The sequence below is a fragment of the Lontra canadensis genome, unplaced genomic scaffold, assembly GCF_010015895.1.
Source record: "Lontra canadensis isolate GAN:19392208 unplaced genomic scaffold, GSC_riverotter_1.0 scaffold63, whole genome shotgun sequence".
NCBI classification, from domain to species: Eukaryota; Metazoa; Chordata; class Mammalia; order Carnivora; family Mustelidae; genus Lontra; species Lontra canadensis.
Window position 1 is genome coordinate 1,216,945 of NW_022631057.1, and position 23,722 is coordinate 1,240,666.

Genomic DNA, 23,722 nt, shown 5'->3' on the forward strand with positions numbered 1-23,722 from the left:
AATGACAGGAGAACAAATCGAAATTTTAATACAATAAAGTATGACAAATTTGATACACACACACACACACACACACACACACAGAGATATATGTCATATATATCCATATACACATGAATATACAGATACATACCCAATGCGAATTTTCAACTTTAAATAAACATAATTTTTTCATTTAAGAAGCCCAAAAGTTTTGGATTTTCATATTTTTAATTGAAAAAGATCAATTTATATATTCTAATTATAAAAAAATGTTCATCACAGGGATTTTCCAACCAAGTTACAGATAAAGGAGATAACAGAACTTGTTATCTCACACAATTATTTTTTAAAGGATCAGAAGCACACAAAGAGACTTAGAAGTATCGCCAGTACATATGGACCTGATTCAAACTAGAATGTGACTAGAGACATTTTAGTTATCATCTGGGTCCAAATTTTCAAAAATGATAATACTTAGTTCTAGGAGAACAGAGAAATGGGTAGACATATACTACTGGTAGAACTATCACTGGTACACTTCTAGAGAGCAATCTGGCAATACACATCAAACTTTAAATCTGCACAGTCTGTGATTCATTTCTAGGAATTTACCAATTCCTTCCAAGAATTCGGCCTAAGAAAATAATTAAAAACAGATGAGCAAGGATATGTATTTCAGACAATTCACTGCACTGTGCTAGATAGCAGAAAACAAAAATAAAATACAATCTAAACGTCCATCGCTGGGCCCCAGTTAAGAACACTGTGATGTATCCAGGCAACGACAGAGTATGCAATCACTACAAATGAGGAGGTGAACTCACAGGTGCTCACAGGGAACAGCAGCTACAACATTACGTTACGGGAAAAGAGAAGGTTATGAGACAGAAGGCATACTATGTTCTCATTTAAACACACACACACACACACCCCTACATGCAATATACACACACACTTGTGGTGGATGCTCGTAGGCACATACAAAAATATGGGGAAGGATACACACTTATTTTCTGTGAAAGGGAGAATTACTAAGAAAATTTTACATAAGTATAACTAAATTTCAAATAAATTTTTCAGGACATATAAAACTTGTATAATTCTTAAAATAATAGTTAACTAGTATAATAGTAACTAGTTGTTACCATTTTTTTTAAAGTAAAAATTTTGAAACTGCACTATGTTGAAGTTCATTTAGCCTAATATGAGCCTTCTCAGAATAATAAAAAAACTCTGGAAAGATAAAGAGACCACAGCAGGTAGAATTTATTAGTTCTGTCGAGATATTTTTTTCTTTATAAACACTTGAAATCATCTGCAAGAAAGGAATCAAGGTCTGAAATTCAGGTGGGGAGACGCAGACTAAGTAATTTAAAAATATGGGAGAGAAATGGTATGTTTAGAGTCAGAATGAAGGGAACTTGGACGTCACTAGTGTAGGTCCTCCTTTTTAATTTAGTAAGAAAAAGCCATGAGGAGGTAAAACTACGACCAGTGTCCTATTCTGCACAACCCAGTATGTAGCCACCAGCCACACGCAGCTATCTGATTTAAAACAAAATAATTTAAAACCCAGTTTCCCCAGTGCTGCTGGCTCCATCTCAAGTGCTTAGTATGTGCGTGTGGCTAGTGGTTACCACAAGGAATACCTGAAACTTTCCCATCATGGCAGAGAGTGCCATTAGTTGGCACTGGGGTGACGGCAGATCTGGACTAGAACCTGGGCCCTCTGACCCCCTGGTGAGAGCTTAGCACTTTGTGGGCTACCACGGTGGTGGTCTCTGGCAGCAGGAGAGCTCTGAGGGGGCTCACTAGAAATTCTGCCATCCCACTTCACCTATTACAAAATATTACCTACAGCAGTCATGCATTCAGAAATGTGGAAGGGAACTCTTCCTTCTCTTTCTATACCATAGAGGCTCTGTGAACGAACCCAGAACACAGGTACTAGTAATACCTATATTACTACTAACTAATTAGCATTACAGCTCAGCTCTATGAAGAAGTAATCCACAGGTCAAATGATTTTCAAATGATTTCTAGAACATAATATGTTTACATTTAGTCTGGACTATAATCTATAAGCCTGAGATACTTGGGTTTTCTAGGGACGAGCATGCTTCTGAATGAAAACAAATCAAAACAAAATTAACTGTATACTGCTATGTATGTAGCACTTATGACTACTGTCTATTCTGTTATTTTCTGAATAACATATGTATTCTACTTTATTTTTGCTCCTTCAATTAATAAGGCTAACTAAACTAAACCAAGGCCACCCAAAACTACTGAACTTGATAACTGAAAAGACTCCAAAAGGGACATATTTCCAAAAACTGGCTTTCCTTTTTAATTAGGCTATCCATCCTGGATCAGCCTCTATGATATCATCTAAAAATCATTCATATAATTGATAAGTAGCAGATCCTGATTATATATGTATTCACACAGCAGAACTCAAAGTCTCCCTCATTTCTATTGTCACTCAGATTTTTATTTTTATGAGAATCTAAATGTATAGAAAAATGTCAGATATACACATTTTAAATAAAAGCCAGTGTACTTTTGGCCTTGTGACCAGATCAGCAATAGACGGAAATGACTAAAGGATTTCTGGAAGTAATCACCAGCAGTAAAAGCCATTCTGCAGCCAAACCAACTAACTGTCGGCTCAATGTTTTGAAAATTGTCACAAATCCTGCCGTTAAAAACTGTAAATGATTAGTTGGAATCTTAATTCTACATAAAGAACTCGTGAAAAATAATAGACTGTTCACGTATACTCATTGTAGATACAGAACTGATGTAAAATTCTTAATATGTGGCTAAATGAATAGACACTTATCCTGAAGCATGCTGTTCAATAAAATAAACTCTAGGGGCGCCTGGGTGGCTCAGTCAGTTGAGCATCTGCCTGACTTGTGATTTCCGTTCAGATCATGGTCTGAGTCAGGAGATGGAGCCCCTCATTGGGCTCTGAGCTCAGCACGGAGTCTGCTTGTCCCTCTCCCTCTGCTCCTCCCCCTGCTCACGCTCTCTCTCTCTCTCAAGTGAATAAATAAAATCTTTAAAAATAAATGAATAAAATAAATTTCTATTGCTCTAAAGGAAAAATAAAAAACACTTGATACAGATTCTTGTTGGGATAGATTCCAAGGGCAACATAGTATAAAGGTCTCAGGGGTTAGTCACAAAAATAGAAAATTTTAAAATTCAACTACAGCACACTAAATACACTCCAACTAGAGAATGTGCACTACTTAAAATTATGGGGTTTCTGGTTGTTGAATAAACAATCATGAAGAAAAATTAGGGCCACTGAAAAATTGGCCAAATAATGCAGGGACCAGGGCCAATACTTTACTTAGCAGTGTATAAAGAACATGACTGCTTTCAAAATGATGGTCAGAAAAAAAATAAATGACCTTAAAAGTGTCTTCCGGTAAGAGGATTCAAGAAAATCTTAAATTAGATAGACTTGTATAGGAAAGTTTGGAAATTTGGATGTGTTCTTAATTTAAAAAATCAGGAGAAAAGTTTATCACTCAAACCCACACGAGGAGACCTCACCTTTTCCTGGTATTATCTTAGAATACTTTTCATCTTTACTCTTTGCTGTTCCTTTGTGGGCAGAAATGGCTTCATTTTTCTTTGTTTTTATGTCTCCTTTCATTTTGTAGCACATTGCTGGATTTTCCTGTTCTTTGGTTTTTCCATGTAACTTCTCTTTAGAATCAGCTGATGGTGCTGGATGTGTGCCTTCTTTCATAACAGGTTTCTGTATGCTATGTCTGTTGCTTGCCAAAATATCTTTTGGAGAACACTCCTTTCCTGACCACTCACTCCCTTTAGATCCTTTACTTTTAATATGTTTTTCAGCCTTCTTTAAATGATCTTCTTTCATTTCTTGGTATCTTACCTCTTTTAAGTCACTCTTACCCTTATTGGGCATTCCCAATCCAATTTTTTTACATCTGTCAGTATGTTCAAGTTCTTGACAAGCCGATCCAGCCCTTGCATTCTGTTTGATAACTGATATCCCACCATCACTCAGGGGACCTTTCAACAAAGAATCACCACCAGCACTATTGCTTTCTTGATATTTTGATAGAGTCTGTTGCCTGTCATTAATATGTTTGACTCCTCTTTCTTCATTCATTCTGTGATCTTGCTTTTGTGAAACTGAAGTATTGTAGCAACTGATTCGATTCGCTCTGTGCTCTAAACTGGACTCTGTTTTCTGACAGTTAGTGTCTTTGGGGAGTTCTGGTGACCTGCTACTTGCTTGTTGAGGGGTCTCTGCTACTTCTGCTTCTGCTGCTGCAGAGCTTTCTTCTTCTGGGCGAAAGCCATTGATCATACTTGTTACCTGTTCAGCAACCGAGTCAGTTAAAGCGTAGCTGACTTCCCCAACAGCAGTGGCTAAATCTTCTACAGCATTACTGATTGTGTCCACCAGAGAAGACACTGAAGGCAGATTCTGCTGGAAAGTTTTGAAAAATGCCATTTTCTAATTCCTTATTCCTAACAGATGCAATAATGGAATTTTCTCTTCTCAAAATATCAACCGCTTAGGAATTTGAATTTAAAATGTACTTAAATGTTGTTACTCATGAGCTTGATATTATTATTTTGCATTGTGGTTTTTAATCTTTCTGTAAATGCATTATGCATTGAAAGAAATACGTCGAGGCAAAAACTCTTCCAAAAAAAAAAAAAAAAATCAAACCACTTGGCTTACATGTAATGACATTTTTTCCCTCTCCATAGCTATCATACCAGCCGCAAAACAATATTTTCCCCTCAAATACTATTGGTTTTTTATTCTATACCTGCAAGAAGAAGTATAAAAAGGATTTTTATTATGGACTTTTGGTTTATTTATTAATAGTCTATGTAGGGGAACTACCCTATATTACTAACAAACTACCAATATCATTTCAAATTAAGACAACTATTAAAGGGAAAATGAGCAATCTGTGCAGAGGTCAGGATAGAAAAAAGAGCAGGGGGTCACCTGCCGAGTGGCTACTGGATGCAAAGCATTGTGATTTACAAGTTGTATCATACCTGTTCTCACAGTAACTCTTGGAGGTAAATATTATTCTTCTTATTTCATAAGTGAAAAAAAAAAAAAGGCTCAGAAAAAGTACGAAGGTTCCCAAAACCTTTCCAAAGGATCTTCAAGGTCAAAACTATTTTTATAGTAACAGTGAGGGGATGTTTAACTTTTTTACTTTCATTTGCTCATAAATGAACACTGGAGTTTTCCAGAGGCTATATGGCAGATTGAATGCAGAAGCAGACATGAGAATAACAGCTGGTTCTTCTTTGTGAGTCATTAAAGGGATTTGTAGAAAATATAAAACAACGGCACTCTTCTCACCATTTTTGGTGGCGGGGGAGTAAAAAAATATATAGTTTTTTAAGTTAAAAAATGTTACTTATTTTTAACATGTATGTAATAGGCTTATTGGGGTTTCTGTGGATTTTTCTGTTCCAAGTTCTTATTTACATTCTAGCTAGTTAACATATAGGGTACTACTGGTTTCAGGAGTTGAATTTTAGTGATCCATCACTTACATGTAACACCCAGTGCTCATCACAACAAGTTATTGGGGTTTTTTTAAGACCAATAAATTGTTAAGAATATTTTTAAATGTTCTCAGTTTTAACTTCTAATATGGTACTTTAACAATAGATATAAGTCACATAAACAAAGGTTCTTTGGAGTGTTCAATAATTTTTAAGGGTGTAAAGGGGTTATTAGACCAGAGAAAAACCAGAAAAGCTGAACAAGGGGATTCCTGGAGGCTGCCCAAAGAGATACCTGTAACCAGTTCAACTCTACACAAATGATCAAGAAGCTAAAGTATGAGAAATGCTAAAACTTCAAACAAAAACACAAAAGTACTACTCTTTCCTGATGCAGAAGTTACAGATGTAATTCAATAACCCATAGATTTTTATAAATGATAATGTTATCACTTTTTAAGTTACCAGAAATAAGACAAAAAATCTCTTCAACATAAACAAGAAGAGCAAGGTTTTTCTGCTAATGCTCTGAAATACTGTTCTAAATTAACACCTCGCCTTTATAATTCTCAGCTTGCTTCTGCTATCATTTATATATATAATATATAATATATTTTTACAAATATATAAGTCAATCTTTGGAAAGAGCTAATAAAGAACTTCTATCATAATATAAAAAAATTAACTCCACGGAATAATTTTCATGGAAGAAAGAACAGGATTACAGCCCTCGTGTCTTCTAGTCTCTTGTAGTTTTAAGTGACAAAAAGTGATATAATGCCTATGGTACCAACAGAGGGAAAGGAACACTAATTTTTACAACCAGACTTTATCTGTACACTTTCTCTACTTTCTCCAAACCACTTTCTCCAAACAATAAAATTATCCATCATTCGATAGGAGGTAAAGAAAAAGGGTGAATACTTTTCAAAGCCTTCTATGGGAATATGGGGGCAAGCTCTCCAGAGAGTTACTTGGACAGTAAGATTTAAGCTGTATAGAGCAGAAAGGTACTTCCTTCTTAAAGCATATCTACTCATACTACAGGCTCAAAAGCATACCTTATGTATGAAAAATAAAAATGTGGTTTTCTGATAGCATGCAGTTCATCTTTATGTGATATATTAGCAATTCGTGAATAACAAAGATAATTGAACATAATTTACTCAATAGATTTTTTTTTTTTACTCTCACAGAAAAGTGGCTCGAATGTTACTTTATAGTATGTCAAAACCAACCTTACAATATATGTTTAAAAAAATAACAGAATGGTATAGATAAAAAGAACAAATAAGAAAAGCAGTGATGATACTTACAAATTTTATCTTGTGAGTTCTTCCTTGTACTGTATCCTGAACCAAGATCTGGAAACCCGCCAACATTTTCAAAACAGAACTTCTTATTAATATAGAGAAAAAGGAGCAGCATCAAGATAATAAACACCCCAACAGCTGACAAAAATCCAACTGCCTCTGGAGATACTAGAGAAAAAAAAGTCACAGCTGTAAGCATTTATTCTTCTTTAAGCTACAGATAAGAAGAAGGAAACCCCCAAACATATGTTAGATTACTGCCTGAGTTGAGTTATACTTTTTAATTGTCATAGTTTACATAGGTTTATAAGAAAAACAAATGGCACAGTTTAATGAGCTGTTCAATTCACTCAGAAGTACTTACTCAAACCTAAAATTTTCTGTATAATTTCTGTTGGAGCAATCTTATAATACAGGAGTTTATAAAGTAGACAATTACAAACCTAGCCCACTTAAGAGTATTAAAAAATTTTAGTACAAGAATTAGAAAAAATTATTTCCCACACACAGGTATCTTATTTAACCAAATTTTAAGAACATATATTATTATTCTTATCTCTAAAAGCTTCAATGGCCCATTTTATTTAATAAACTCTGGACTTCTTAACTTGGCATCCAAAGCTCCAGCCTCTCTTTCTAGTATTATACTCTAATCAAATGGTTCCACTCATTGCCTCCGAATCAGCGATATGCATTACCATACACCTCGTCTTTGTTGTTTATTTTCTTCCTGTCGCCTGGAATGACCGAGTCTGCTCTCTACCATATCCCATTCATTCATTCAATCAACAAATATTTTGGACCAGCAGCCACACACCAGGCATTATCACATACACAGGTCCTGCCTTCGATAAACAGGCTGGTGAAACACTAGAACGCAGTGTGGTACAGGCTGTGAGTAGGGAAGAACAGGACTATGAGCCACAGAAACACTTAAGCCAGTGTTGAAGGATCCAGTAGGCTTTTCTGAAAAATTATGGCCTCCATGATTATAATCTAAGAATTATCAAGAATTAACACTATCCCAGGCAGAAGGAACGGCAAGTGCAAAAAGGTCCAAAGACAGGAAATCACTGTATATTCCAGAAACTCAATAGAACTTTGTTACAATAAACCAGATTTTCAAGAGAATCTGATCTCAAGAGACTCTGATCTCAAGATAATACATGAAATCATCCATGGAGACTGCAAAGTGAGAACATCAACAAAAAAATCTACAACTTCTCTAATTCTCAGCAATCTGTCTTTCAACGTTTGCTTTGTCACTATATCAATCATTTGGAGTTAAATAGGAACTAAATTTTTTATGCCTAATGCCTTATATTTAATACTCAGGTATTAGGTGAGAACGAATCCTAAGCCTCAAATATCCTCTACAACCTACAATCTACTCTTTCTTCTCCCACTGCTCAAGTAGCAGCTAAAATGTCATCTCCTCCAAGATTCTTCCTTGAATAGAAGAGCCATAGCAATTAGCATCTACAACTCATTTGTTTAAAATGAACTCACCAACCAGCCCAATGATAACTGGTTTTATCTACTAGCTTTTCATTATTTGTGAAAGCCAGCCACCCCAGGTGTAGACCTTCTAGGACATTATATAGTCTATTCAAGGCTGGATCAACAATATTGTGATACAGGACAGAGCAGAGTGACATTGTAAAGGGAAAAGAGGAGAGACTGAATGGTAGAAATCCAGTCTAAATATCAGGTTGATGAACAGATCACGCTACTAGAAACAAGATGTTATGCCCAGACTTTACCGCTGTCTCATTTTTCAGGCTGGAGAACTGTCAGAAAAGAGAACAGTATTTTAACTTAAAAATCCAAGCCATATTACCAAAAACAGTGCTATGGATCAAGCCTGAAGGATGAAGCAAAAATGAAAACAGAAGAATTATCTTCAGCAATTCTCATAGCTAGAGAAGTCAGAAGCAGGACAGGACCTGGTATAAAAAGGCAAAATGCTCAATCAACTTATATTCAATGTTACACTGTAAACACATATGTATAGGAGCTCCCCCTTTAGCCCTCATCCAAAATACACCTGAAAATCTGATGCATTTAAGTGAACACACAGGGATAGATAATATGCAACCTGAAAATCTCCTGTCTCTTAGAAGACTAAATGAGAGAAAACATAGCTCACCTCACTTAAGAAAGCTAACTATTGCTAATAAAAATAGCAACAAATACATATACTGTATGTTACATACAGTGACTGTTTTAAGTAGTTCACGTATATTAACTTCTTAAATATTCACAATTAGACTATTATCCTCATTATAAATTGTGATATGGAGATATTAAATTATGTGCCCAGCTTATAAGTGGAAGAGTCAGGATTCAAAACCTTGTCTGGCTACAGGGTCTGTGCTTTTAAACACTACTCCTACGGCTTCTCCTGTCTTCCTTCTCTCCTCTTCTTGCCTCTTCCTATCTCATGTCTCAGGCCTTATTTCTTTCTCTTTTCATCTCCCTCCTTCCCACTTGAAAATTTAACTGGGGGTATGGTGGGGAGTCAACTATAAACAAGGATAATACAGTAAGTGCTATGATAGAGGCAGGAATAGGAAGTATTACTGGAACACAAAGAAACACTACCTGACGAAGTTCCAAATGCTGCAGAAAGGAGGTAACACTTGAGTAGAGCATGAAAGATGAGTAAGACTCTATCAAACAGTGAAAGGACCGATGAAAGAGACGGTAAAAGACATAAAAGCAGTGTGCATGGCATTCTATAAGTGCTAATGGGTCTTATTGGCCTCCATGTTCTCAAAGCACCTAGCACAATGCCGCATAGTTGACGTTATATAAATATCTGTAAATGAATAAACGAATAAATGCGTGTTCAGGGTAGATCTGGAATATACCAGAGGACCTGAGGCTGGAGATAAAAGCAAGATCCAAAACGTCAAAGAAACCTGAATACCGTCCTAAAGATTTTGTGTTTGCAGAGCTACATTGCTTAAAACATTTAGGAAACTAGAATATAGTAGGGAGTGATTAGTGGCAATGCAAGAGGAGGTTTTTTTTTTTAATTTAAATTCAAGTAATTAACATATAATGTATTATGTGTTTCAGAGGTAGAGTTCAGTGATTCATCAGCTGTATATAATACCCAGTGCTCATTGTATCACCCAGTTATCCCATCCCTTCATCCCTCACTCCTCCAGGAACCCTCAGTCTGTTTGTTGATTCAGAGTAGGAGGAGTTCTGGGGCACCTGGGTGGCTCAGGGGGTTAAAGCCTCTGCTTTCAGCTCAGGTCATGATTTCAGGGTCCCGCGATGGAGCCCCACATCGGGCTCTCTGTTCAGCAGGGAGCCTGCTTCCTCCTTCTCCTTCTGTCCCTCCCCACTGTTCATGCTCTCTCTTGCTTGCTTTCTCTCTCAAATAAAAACCTTTAAAAAAAGAAGTTATGCCTAAAATCTTATTTACATTATGAATCTGCTTACAAAGCCAGTCTGCACAGGTATTCCTAGGATTATGATTAAATTATCTGTACATAAACCTTCTCTTCCCCCCAATTCTAGATTAGCCACTGCAAGCAAGTAAACGCTAGTGCAAACTGCATATTACCTTTTAAGGAGGAGCTTCAAAATCTATTTAACAGCAAACAGATAATTAGTTTAGGTTAATATCACACATCTGAAGAATTTAATTTGCCAAATCAAATTTGAGTTAACAATAACTTGGAATACACTAATGCATTATTTTCCCATAATCCAAATTTGTAAAATTCACATGTGATAAACAATAAAACCAAGACCAAATAATAACAATATTAGCAACACGAAATATTGAAGAGTGCTTATTATTTGCTAAGGGCTTTTTTAAAAACATTTAAATTCCAGTTAGTTAACATACACTGTAATATTAGTTTCAGGTGTACAATACAGTGATTCAGCATCTCCATACAACACCCGGTGCTCATCACAGCAAACGTTCTACTTAATGTCCATCACTGACTTCACCCACCCCCCACCCACCTCCCTGGTAAGCATCAGTCTGTTCTCCATAGTTAAGAGTCTGTTTCTTGGTTTCACCTCTCTCTCTCATTCTCTTTTTTTCTCTTTGCTTGTTTTAAGCATTACACTAAGGAGTTACAAGCATTATCCAGCTGATTCTTCACTATAACCCAATTTTACAGATAATGGGAATTGAAGCTCAGAAAGAGTTAAGCAGAATTTTCAAGACCTTAATATTATTATTCAGTGATAGAGTCTTGATTTGAAGGCAGGCACAATGACTCTTGAGCCAAAATGTCAAACACTAATCCCTATTGCTTCCTATTTGCCAGGCATTGCTGTAATCCCTCTTATTTTAAAACTTAATGGTCAAAACAACTTTATAATAGGTAAGTACTACACATCACCTTAATCTTTAGTAAACTGAGGCCCAGAGACTAATTAACTTGTTTAAGGTCACAAATATAGGAAACAGTAGAACCTGGATTTGAACCCAGATATTCTGACTCCAGAGCCCATGTTCTTATACATCAAGCAATACTGCTTCCTTGTATGCCAACCTGCAATATAAAATAAAAGGGAACGCTACGTGGTCAAGGTTCTACAGCTCACTATAAACATTAAGAGAAAACATTGTATGATTTGGATTTTATATTATGAAGTATGTAAAGATTATACTGCAAAGTAAAAAGACATACTGTCTCACCAGGAAATACAAAAAGTTTAGCTTGTCCAAGATTAATGATTACTTACCTATGTTACATATAGTTAACTGGCTTTATAGTTATCTTTACTATACATTTAGAAATGAACATATATATTTACAAAAGATGAAAAAAACACTTTTGTCAAAATTCAAGTTTCAATAATAGTAATACAATTCATTTTAATTTCTACAGATAAATTGTTCATAGGAAGAAAATGATGAAATAATACTCTTAAAAAATAAAAGCAGGAGCAAATCCATTTTGACTCTGAATGTATTACAGAATTCTACTTTCCATTTTGTCACAAAGAAAACATTTTCTATATAAGTTTTATGAGAAAAATACTAGGATATAAATAAACATAAATACAAGGGGAGATATTTATTTATTGAGCTTTTGTATTTTTAATATTAAGTTATTTGTGCCCTTCTCTAAAGTTTTATATCAAAACAAATTAATTACAAATGTTAGATTTATATTTGTAAATTAAATTTTACAAACTATTCTTTTAATTATATTGTAAATGCAAAATTAAATTATAAAGAGCCCATGCTTCTTATAATTCTTTAAAAAAGAAAAATTAAAGAGAACCACTTACAATTTGTCTTATAAGGTCTGTATTGTTGATCTGTCTTACTTGGTATGAAACACTAATCCTCTAATTACATGTCATGGAGACTTTAATAATTCATTTAATAGTTGTAATTCTATCTCTTGAACAAAACGTGAACTATACAAGAAATTGACTTTCGTTTTAAAAGAAATAATACTTGCTTACTATTTAATAAGTCCTGAATATTTTTTCTGATACTTTAATCAGAAAATTCCACAATTTGCGTTGATCTGGTTTGGACATTAAATAGAGAATTTATCAGTATTTCTAAGAAACAATGTAGGAAAATAAAAGATTAATTTGATATGGTTGAATTTCCTTGTATAATAGCTCAGTTGCTTCCACAAATAAAACCTTTCCTGAAATTTTTATATTATGCTGTAAATAACACAAAACTGGAAAGATGACATATATAAATCAAAAAAGGAATATAATGATACATAACTATTAACTTTAGATTTCATTTAAAAAAATCAGTAAGAAAAAAAAAAAGCATTCACTCATAAGTGACATAATTCACTGCTGAGTAACTTCAAGGGACAACAAGAGAGGAAGGCACAGATGGCAGTGATGTGGGACAGTGCCCCAAATCTTACAAACAAAACTGCCCTCTGGGAGAAAGTCCCCTGACAGGGTTGATAAAACAGATGATATCCAACTTGCTTCAAATGTCAAACCATCAATAAATTGAAACAGTATTTCCTATAAGTACCATGTGTAATAAATTGAAATTTCATTCAAATATCACAACAGTGAAAAATCCTAAATCAGTCTGTAAGAAAACTAGGGGAAAAAATCCCAAACGTTTATTAAGTATGGAAACCAAATGAATAACATATTTAAACCATATGCCTCATACTTGGACTTGATAATAATATACTTAACATGCACTTAACAAACTTATATTTAAACCAAATACTTAAATAAAAACCCTGTCAAACGTTCTCTGGAAGTTATTTTTCTTCAAGTATGCTCTTGATTGAGGCTTCAAATTACAATTCCAATGAAGCTTAGTTTAAGACAAACTTATTTTCCTGGCAAATCTGCATAGAGCAAAACAGAGTCATTCTTTTGAACAAATTAGGGTTAACGTCCTCAAGATTTCCATTCAATGTGTATGAATTCCTCCAGAATTATCTGAGGGATAAATGGTACAGGCAAATAGAGGGTAACTTCTTTCTGTCCTAAACTTTGCCAATGATTCTTCACTCTTCCTTTTCAGGAAGATCTTCATTGCTGAGCTACTATAAATAAGATTTTTGAAAAGTCAACACCAACTGCAGAAGAATCTTCTAGGTAAAGCCAATTTATGATGTCAAACAAGTTTCAGAGATGCTTACCTCAGGCTTTAATTCTAAGCCATCAAATTCTGATAAATGCAAATTGGTTTCTTTCTAATCTCTTAGAGAGACATCACTTTCCTCCTATATTCTAATGTTATGTCAATAGTTTTCCCCTTTAAGAATTTTTTTTGTTCTTATATATTTTTTTCAAACTTTATGGATGTATGATGATGGAGAATTATATATGTGTAACGTATATCTTGATGATCTGATATACACATGGATTATAAAATAATTACCATCAAGGTAATTAATATATCCATCATCTCACATAATCATCTTTTTTCCTTTTTGTTGTAAGAATGCCTAAGATCTATTTTCTTAGCAATGTTAAGATCCCTTGTACAATTAATTTTAGTCACATTGTTGTACATTAGATCTCCAGAACAGATTAATCTTGTACAACTGAAACTTTATACCCACATACATCTTCCCATCTCCTCCTACCCACCAGCCCCTGACAACCGCCATTCCATTCTCTGCTTCTGTAAGTTTGACTGTTTTAGATTCACATATAGGTGACATCATACAGTATTGGTCTTTCTGTTTGAAATGTCTCACTTAGCATAATGTCCTTCAGGTTTATCCATATTTGTTAGAAATAGCAGGATTTTTTTTCTTTATTAAGACTGAGTAATATATATATATATATATATATATATATATATATATATATATATATATATATATACACACATACATACATACATACACACCACATTTCCTCTATCAGTTCATCTGCTGATAGATGGTTAGGCTGTTTCCACACCTTGGCTATTATGAATAAGGCTGACATGAACATGGAAGTGCTGATGTCTTTTAGAGATCTTGGTCATGTTTCCTTTGGATATATAACCAGAGTTGGGTTTGCTGGATCAAAGGTGGTTTTAGTTTTCATTTTGTAAAGAAAATTCACATGTTTTTGCATAGTGTCTGTACCAATTTACATTCCCACTATCAATGTACAAGTGTGTGTATATTTATGATTATTTCTTTCTGTTTAACAGGCTCTTTTGTCATTATATAATGAAATTTGTGTTGAGAGGCTGTTTTAGAGTCTATTTTGTCTGGTGTAAGTATAGTCATTCCTGCTTTTTTTTGCTTACCATTTGCATGAAACACATTTTTCCATCTCTTTACCTTCTGTGTGCGTTTAAATCTAAAGTGAATCGCTTGTCAATAGCATATTGCTAAATCTTGCCTTTTTATTCACTCAGCCACTCTATGTCTTTTGACTGGTGAGTCTAATCCATTTACCTTAAAAATTATTATTGACAAGTGAAGATTTACTATGGAAATCTTGTTATTATTTTTGATCACACAGATATTTTGTCCCTATCTTCCATTCTTAATGGCTTCCTTTGCTCTCTGATCATTTTTGTAGTAATTTGTTTTAATTTTTTTCTTTGTTTTTTGCATATCTATTACAGGTTTTATCTTTGTGGTTAGCTTGAAGTTAGCATAAAATATCATGTAGTAGAGGGCGCCTGGGTGGCTCAGTGGGTTAAGCCACTGCCTTCGGCTCAGGTCGTGATCTCAGGGTCCTGTGATCGAGTCCCGCGTCAGGCTCTCTGCTCAGCAGGGAGCCTGGTTCCCTCTCTCTCTCTCTCTGCCTGCCTCTCCGTCTACTTGTGATCTCTCTCTGTCAAATAAATAAAATCTTAAAAAAAAAATCATGTAGTAGAATCTCTATTTTAAGATAACAATTTGACTTCAATTGCTTACAAAAACTCTACACTTCTACTTCCATTTGTGTTCTTAAAGTCAGAGTTTGCTATTTATATGGTGTATCCATTAATAAAATTTTCATTTATGCTTTCATATATTTTTATGTTGATACTTTAGTGAATTCTTGTTTCAATTCAAGGGACTCCCTGAAGTATTTCTTATATAGTAGATCTTGTGATGACAAACTCTCTTGGTTTGTCCATCCAAGAAAAACGTTATCTTGTCTTCAGTTTTAAAGAACAACTTTTTCAGGTATTGTAGTCTTTGTTGGCAGTTTTTTTCTTTAAGCTCTTTGAATATATCATTGCACTCTCTCCTGGCCTGCAAAGTTTCTGCTGAGAAATCTAATGATCATCCTTATGGTGGGGGGAGAGAGTGCTGATCTATCTGACAAGTTACTTTTCTCCTCCTGAATGCAAAATGTTCTTTGTCCTTGAATTCTGACACTTTGATTCTAATGTGTCCCTGTAGTCTTCTTTGGGTTGATCCTGTTTGGGAACATTTGAGCTTAATGAATCTGGATGTCCATTTCCCTACTCAAATGTAAACATTTTTAGTCATTATTTCTTTAAATAAGCTTTCTGTACCACCTCCACCTGCCACCCTTCTCTATATGGAACACCCATAATGAATATTCTGTTTCCCTTGATGGTGTCTCATAAATCCTATAGACTTTCTTCATCGTTATTCATCCTTTTTTTCCGTCTCCCTGGATAATTTCATATATTGCTTTCCTTATCGCCAGTGGGGAAGGCTGCAGTCAAGGGTATCTCTTGGCCCTGGGACACACATGACTACAACAGTGGGACTGGTGTCCAGGACATGGGTGTGCCTAGCACATACATGGCAATGCCAATGCTTAGGGTGCAGTGCAGGTTCTGGCAGATTAGCCGCAGCGCCAGTGTCCACATACACGTGGAATGGCACGTGAACACACCAGCACCAGGACAGGGAAGTGAGAGAGGTGTTGGGAGGAGGAGACATTGGTGACTCCAGTAGGAGCAAAGAGGTGGCTCTATTCTTGGGGGCTGGGAGAGAGACAGAGAGGTGACTACTCCAAGGGGACACAGTGGGGTAAATTCCAGGCAGCTTCATCAGCTGGGGTCAGTGTTGGCGAAGATTTTGGAGGTCCCCAGTGGCAAAGACCGAGGGAGTCCATGACAGTGCGGTGGACTACCAGGCTCCTCACCAGCAGTGGTGAAAGCTGCTGAAGTCTTCCTGCTCTTCTTTTCCCCTCTGAGGGGAGGTCACAGCGGATGAGATCCCTCCTGGTGTTGAGCTCTGCTGAACTAGAAGATGGGGTGATGCTGGTAAAATGCTTCCTATGCTTTTCTATGTGGCTCTTCTCAGTTTGTGTGCTCCACTGGATGGCTCCTGCTTCTCTACTGTACTCTAGAACTGCCCTAAGCTACTTTTTTTTTTAAAGATTTTATTTATTTATTTGACAGAGAGAGAGAGATCACAACTAGGCAAAGAGGCAGGCAGAGAGAGAGGGGAGAAGCAGACTCCCTGCTGAGCAGAGAGCCTGATGCGGGGCTCGATCCCAGGACCCTGAGATCACGACCTGAGCCAAAGGCAGAGGCTTAACCCACTGAGCCACCCAGGCGCCCCTGTCCTAAGCTATTTTCATCAGTAGTTGTTTAATCGTTGGTTTTTGGGGGGCATGAATGTTGGGATTTCCCAGTTCTTATCTTGCTTTGGTCAGTCTCCCTACTTCTTTTCCTGGAGTGATTAAAACATCCTTTGATCATCTTAAAAACATCTTTCTTCACCCTAAAATTGATCCAGTTTGAGAAGACCAGCCTTTTCCAAAAACACTCTACAGTTTAAGGCATGGATTTACTATATCTGAATACATTGGTATGCAATCAAAAGTCCACAGGAATGTTTTATTACCACTGAACAGGTCCAACACACTTTAATTAGTGGTGGTAAGGGCTCAACATCCTATGGTTCTCCTACTTCCATGCAGCAATTTGCGAGTTAAGGGTTCTTTAATCTTTAACTTGCATTCTCAATGCACACTGAATAAAAAATGTGGAGCTCCATTTTCAAAGTGATCTCTACCCTTACACACACACACACATACACACACACATCACATATTATGATAGCAAAGATATTTGAAATTTTAAAGAAAATTATTCTAAAAGCTTTGTGAAAGAGCTCTAACACACTCCTCTATTTTTGGCTGCAGACAGTGTTACTGAACAGCCACCGAATAAGGATGGCAGTGCTGGGGCAGAATCAAGTAGGAAGCAGCCCGAGTCTTGGTCCTCAGGGGCTGTAAATGCAAATTTCAAGTCATTAAAGTAGATGATAACTTCAACTTAAAATATTTCAAAAAATAAGAGGTGGTGCTGCAAATTTACCAATCACCTGTAACAAAATCAGCATTAATCATAGAGCTGAAGAAAAATCCCTGCCAACCAGAAAGAGAAAAGATAAGCAATGGAATGATGAAATTGAAAAATAAAATGTCTACATCGACACATCTTTTAGTAGTGTCTATTTTAGTTGGAGATTTAGGGAAATATATAATTAAATTGATAATAAAGCAAAATAAAATCTTCTGAAATTTAAAAAATAAATGCAGAACTTTAAGAAACTGTCATGCTTTTAGCAAGGAACTTTGTGTATTCATGAGGGACAGATGTTCTCTCTTCTGTCAGGGAAAAGTCTGAGAAGTACTAACTATATTAATTTATTCAATTAATGCTAACCAATAAGAATGAAGCCTGAATAAAACAAAATGTAGTCCCTGAACTTAGAGGCTTAATAAAGTACAAAGGGGCACCCAACCTTGACTTGGGAGAAAAGAGAAGACTTCCTGGGATAAGTGACTCTTAAACTGAAATATGAAGAATCTAGAACACGAAAGAGGAAGGGGGCAAAGTAGGGGGGAGGAGGAGGAAGAGTATTTATAGTGAAAAGGCCCAGAGGCAAGAGATAATGACACAACTAAGGGAACAGAATAAAAGGTATAAAGCAGTTAAGAGATAAATAAAGCAGGAGAGTAAGCAAGGGCAAAATCATGAAAGATCTTGTAAAAACTGTTAAGGAGTCTGAACTTTATCCTGAAGGCAATGGGGACTCAAAATATTTCAAGCATGGAAATGTGAGATCATTCTGGTGTACAAGTCAGGACAGGAATGAAGGACTAGTAAGAGGCAGTTTATAAAGTAACTGCAGTAATCCAAGGGGGAAATGATGATAGCCTGACATGCTAGGTGCCTCAACTGAACATGCTGAAGAAAGGGTCTTCTTAGAGCCTACCTTTCAGGCTGTCTCATATACAAACTAGTAAATACAAACACACACACATAATGTCCTGTATTAATGTTAAAAATCTTTCCCTGTACTTGCTCCAGTAATGCTTTTATTTCAAGTGACAGAATTCATGGCACTGTATCACAATCTAACATAATAAATTACTTATTGATCTTATGAATATATTGAAAAGGTAGCAGTACATTCACATGCTTCCTTCTATAAAGGAAAAGAAGCATGCTTTCTTCTATAAAGATTCCTTCACGATCTTCCTTCTATAAAAATCAGATCGATATGCAAGCAAGTGAGATAGACTGTGGGTTAAATGCCAAAAGCTATTGTTTTATAAGAACAATGACAGTTATATAAGAAAATATTAACACAAGTTATCAAAATACTTTCAATTATCTACAAAACATGGGATACTAAGGAGCAATCTGTATGTCTCAACAAAATATGTCAGATAACTTGTTAATTTCTTTCTGTGAAAGAATGACTCATGCAGACAAGGAAAACACATGTGACGTCTGGCTTCCTTAAATAAATCTCACAAGTTTCTCTAAAATGAAATTTCAGTTTAACCAACAAACTGACAGGTAGGATCTAGATTCTAGATGAAATATTTGAAAGTCCAAGGCTCTCTCTCAGGCAAGCATTGGCATTAGACCTGGTTTTTCGCTTTGTGCCAACTTTTCTGGGTTATCACATTTGCCTTTTTGGTAACCAGGTCTAATGCCAAAGAGGCCATTTGAGTCACTCCCTAACTAAATATTCTCTTTTTCTGGCACAGCGACTTGGAAGTCAGAGAAGAACCAACAACTGTGATGGTTTCGATAGGCTGACAGAATGAATATATACAAAAGGATGCAAGATTATATTCCAAACTCAGGGACTCATAATCATCTTAAAGAGAATCACTCTATAAAACTGTGTTACTTAATACCTTTGCCTAACCTGAATGAAGGAACTGAGAATATGTTCATTAATTTTGTAGAAGGTTCTACGAACTAGGTTGGGCACAGCTACTAAGTCACTCAAACATACACAAGGGACCTCAATATATCAATGAAGTAATACATCAAAACAAAATGAAGATCAATATGGATAATTGCAAGTTACTACCCCAGTTGGGGCCAAACACTGATAAAGGTTAATGAAAATACTGGCTCAATAAAATGTGTCAGGAACAAAAACAAAAACAATTTTCTAGCAGGTGAAAATTAAGCCTTCTATTATGCTACCAGATTTCTATTAAAGCAGTATGATCTCCAATTTCAAAATATAACTGAGAACACTAAAAAGGTCCAGAGAGGAACAATTAAATTCACTACACGTATATTAAAAGCCTTATGCCAAAAGTGAAATTACTTTATACTGCAGAAGAAATGGCAAAAACGTGTTTGTGGAAGGATTTAGTACACACAGGTGAGTTGGACCATATAATGCAGAACTCCACAATTATAAAAAAGAAAGTGTCCCCTCATGATAATCTAAAAAGTTCATCATAGAAATACTATTTCGCTGTGAGGATTAAGAATTGAAACAGGCTATCAAGAAAGACTAGAGGAGTATAAAATTTAAATTTATAAATTTATAAAATTTATAGGACTGAGATTAACAATTTGCTTAGGAAGATCCTATTTTAAATAAATCCCAAATGGCTGAGGTTACTGTGGTGAAGATACTAAAAAAGAAATTTTGAGAATTTTCAAAACTCAGAAATAAATTAGTGGGGACAGATGATAATTATAATTGTATAAAAACACTAAGGTGGATCTAATAACTCAGAAAAGTTGAAAAGAAAAAGTACACAGTGGATTTGGAAACTATTTCAAATAAGGAATAAATCAAAAGGCAGTAGAAAACAAACAGAAAAAAACATTTGTCAATGAAACTGAGTTAACAAAAGAAAATATATTAATAAAGAAAACTGGTATTTGCAAGGATATGGCAATATTTACTGAATTTTAGGGGGCAACCGGTTTGGATGTCATAGAACACAATAGGATATAGATGCAATATGGTTCACTTCACAGAATATTCTAGAAGATGACTAAACGTTTTGCAATTTTGAACACCTGCTGCTGGGAGTCTAAACTAAATAAAGTCTTAGGTCTTTGCTAGTACAAACAAAGCCCAAAAGGCCAGGTCAGGTCTATTAACAACTCTGACCACTAGGTTAAAGGGAGGGAATCAACTCCTCCTGCCTCATATTCTTTCCTCTTTTATTTAAGCCTCTTCCCTTTATTCTTCTCCAAATAGGTGCATGACAGTCAAACCTTATAAAATCATTTGAAAATTTTTTCCCATCTTTGTTGCTCCTCTCAACACATAAAGGCTATATTCTACTTAGCCTTTAGTTTCAAAGCAGTGAAATATTCCTAAAGGAAGGAGAATGTTTCTGAGAACTAGATCTTAATTACCTTTGATACTTTTTAGAATATTACTTTGGACAAGTCACATCTTTTAGTTAAATGGATGACTGAGGTTAATTATTAATGAAGTTTGCCACATTATCCCCCTCGATCTTTAGTGGGAAGATCAAGAGATAAAAGGGACTGGGGTATATAATAGTGTAGTAACTCCTTACTATGTTTTATAGGCAAATAGTCTTTACAGTTAAGAGAATCAGAGACCTTGAAAAATCACTGTTAAAAACTAAAAATAGCTTTTACTAACTGTCCAAGATAAACTGCTGATTACTCCCTACAAATCAGGAATGGTAATTTTTAAAAATTTATCCTTTATATTACATTTTTTTAATCAAAATTTTTCTTTTCTTTTTTAAAGATTTTATTTATTTATTTGACAGAGAGAGATCACAAGCAGGCAGAGAAGCAGGCAGAGAGAGAGGAGGAAGCAGGCTCCCTGCTGAGCAGAGAGCCCGATTCGGGGCTTGATCCCAGGACTCTGAGATCATGACCTGAGCCAAAGGCAGCGGCTTAACCCACTGAGCCACCCAGGCGCCCCTCAAAATTTCTTTTTTAAAAAAGTTTATTTTGACTCCAGTATGGTTAAAATAGAGTATTATATTAGTGTATAATGTGTATAATATAGTGTGTATAATATAGTGACTCAACACTTCATACATCACCCACTGCTTATCACAAGGGCACTCCTTAATCCCCAGCACCTATTTAAACCATCCCCCTGCCCACCTTCCCGCCTGTAACCATCAGTTTGTTCTCTACAGTGAAGAGTCTGTTTCTTGGTTTGCCTGTTTTTTTCCCCTCTGTTCATTTATTTTATTTCTCAAATGACACATATCAGTGAAATTCTATGGTATTTGTCTTCCTCTGACTGGGGTATTTCTCCTAGCATTACTCTCTAGTTTCATCCATGTTTCAAATGGCAAGATTTCATTATTTTTATGGCTGAATAATATTCCATTCTATATTTATACATTCTTTATTTATACATTCTATACATTCTATATTTATACATTCTTCTTTATCCATTCATCTACTGGTGGATACTTGGGCTACTGTAAATAATGCTGCAATAAACATAGAGGTGCATTTATTCCTCTGAATTAGTGTTTTGTAGTTTTGGGGTAAATACCCAGTAGTGGTATTGCTGGATCATAGGGTAGCTCTATTTTTAACTTTTGAGGAACCTCCATACTGTCTTCCACAGTGGCTGTACCAGTTCTCACCAAGAGTGCAAGAAGGTTCTTTTTTTCCACATCCTTGTCAACACTTATCTCTTGCATTTTTTATTTTAGCCCTTTTGACAGGTGTGAGGCACTATCTCACTGTCGTTTTGATCTGCACTTCCCTGATGAGGAGTGATGTTGAACATCTTTTCGTGTGCCTGTTGGCCATCAGGATGTCTTCTTTGGAGAAAGGTCTGTTCACGTTTTCTGCTCATTTAAAATATTTTTTTATTTATTTGACAGAGAGACTGTGGGGGACCGGCCGAAGGAGAGAATCTTCAATGAGACGCATCTCTGAGCAGGGAGACTGAAGTGGAGCTCGATCCCACAACCCATGAGATCATAACCTGAGCCAAAACCAAGAGCTGGACACTCAACTGAATGAGCCACCCAGGCAACTCTGCTCATTTTTTATTGGATTATTTGTTTTGGGGGTATTGATTTAGGTAAGTTCTTTATGTATTTTGGATACTAACGTTTTATCAGCTATGTCGTTTGCACATATCTTCTCCCAAGGAATGGTAATTTCTAAGGCAGTATTACTGTCTTACACAAAGTATTATAATACTTCCAATACGTCCCAGGCTCTTGTTTCACTCCAAGTTTCCCTACATACTTGATAGAAATGCCCTTCTCTGCCTCCCTTCTCTCTTCACTTGACCTGGCTAATTTGAATCTCATACTTTTCAGGATCCTGCTCACTGTCTAATATCTTGTCCTCATTTTTAGAGAAGTCAAAAGCCTGTCTTTTATCAGGGGCTAGAGGTCCTATATGAGGAAAAAGATCAAAATAGGCATAGAGACAATCTATCAATCTTTCAGATTCTGGTACACAGCAGCCAAATTCAAATGGGGATAGGATATATGAACAAACTTTTAGAACTTACACTGTCAAAACTCTTGAGAATAACAGGAATGTTTATAGAATGTCAAATTAGGACTCTCACTTTCTTGGTATCAGAATACCTAAAAAGCTGAAACTGAAAAGTTGCAAGGTGAGCATAGAACAAAAAACCTATCTGGTGATGCTTTATCAAACACCAAGAATTTGAACCTAAAACTAAAATGAAGTGGTAGTGGTACAGGGATAGACCACAGACCTAGAGTACAGAACAGACAGGCCAGAAACAGATAGATGCACGCAGGGATTCTGATGTATGAGGAAATGGCTGCACCACAGTGGACAGAAATCATCTTTTCAATACACTGAGCTGCAAATATGAGGGGGAAATGAATTTACATACAAATCAATTCCAGGTAGAATAAAGATCTTAATGCAAAAAGCTTTTGCTAATAAGTCTTTTAGAAACATGTACAAAGACCTGTCTTCAAATCCCAGGGTAAAGAAGGATTTCTTATTAAACAAGATACAAAAAGAACTACAAAATAAAATATTGGTAAACATAACCGCATTAAAATTTAGAATTTCTGGTCATCAATAAATATATTATGAAAAGGCAAGCTGAAGAATGGGATATGCAACACATATGAGGGGGAAAAGGCTTATGTCTAAAATACACAAAGAATGCCTACAAATTAATAATAAATATAAATATGTAAGTATACATACATAATTAATAAAAAATAGACAAAATCTTGACCAGACT

The 23,722-nt window shown here is 35.6% G+C and overlaps 1 protein-coding gene across 4 annotated transcripts in view; it reads right to left on the minus strand.

The window, feature by feature from the left end:
- Nucleotides 1-23,722, minus strand: part of SYT14 (synaptotagmin 14) — a 185,409-nt gene that overhangs the window by 110,877 nt on the left and 50,810 nt on the right. For 3 of the 4 annotated variants that reach the window (XM_032878108.1, XM_032878107.1, XM_032878109.1), the window contains one exon: nt 6,834-6,998. In XM_032878108.1, coding sequence (XP_032733999.1) covers nt 6,834-6,998 — 165 coding nt within the window. Of the gene's footprint in view, nt 1-3,552; nt 3,625-6,833; nt 6,999-23,722 lie in introns of those variants that run through there. The other variant, XM_032878110.1, reaches the window with a different exon arrangement.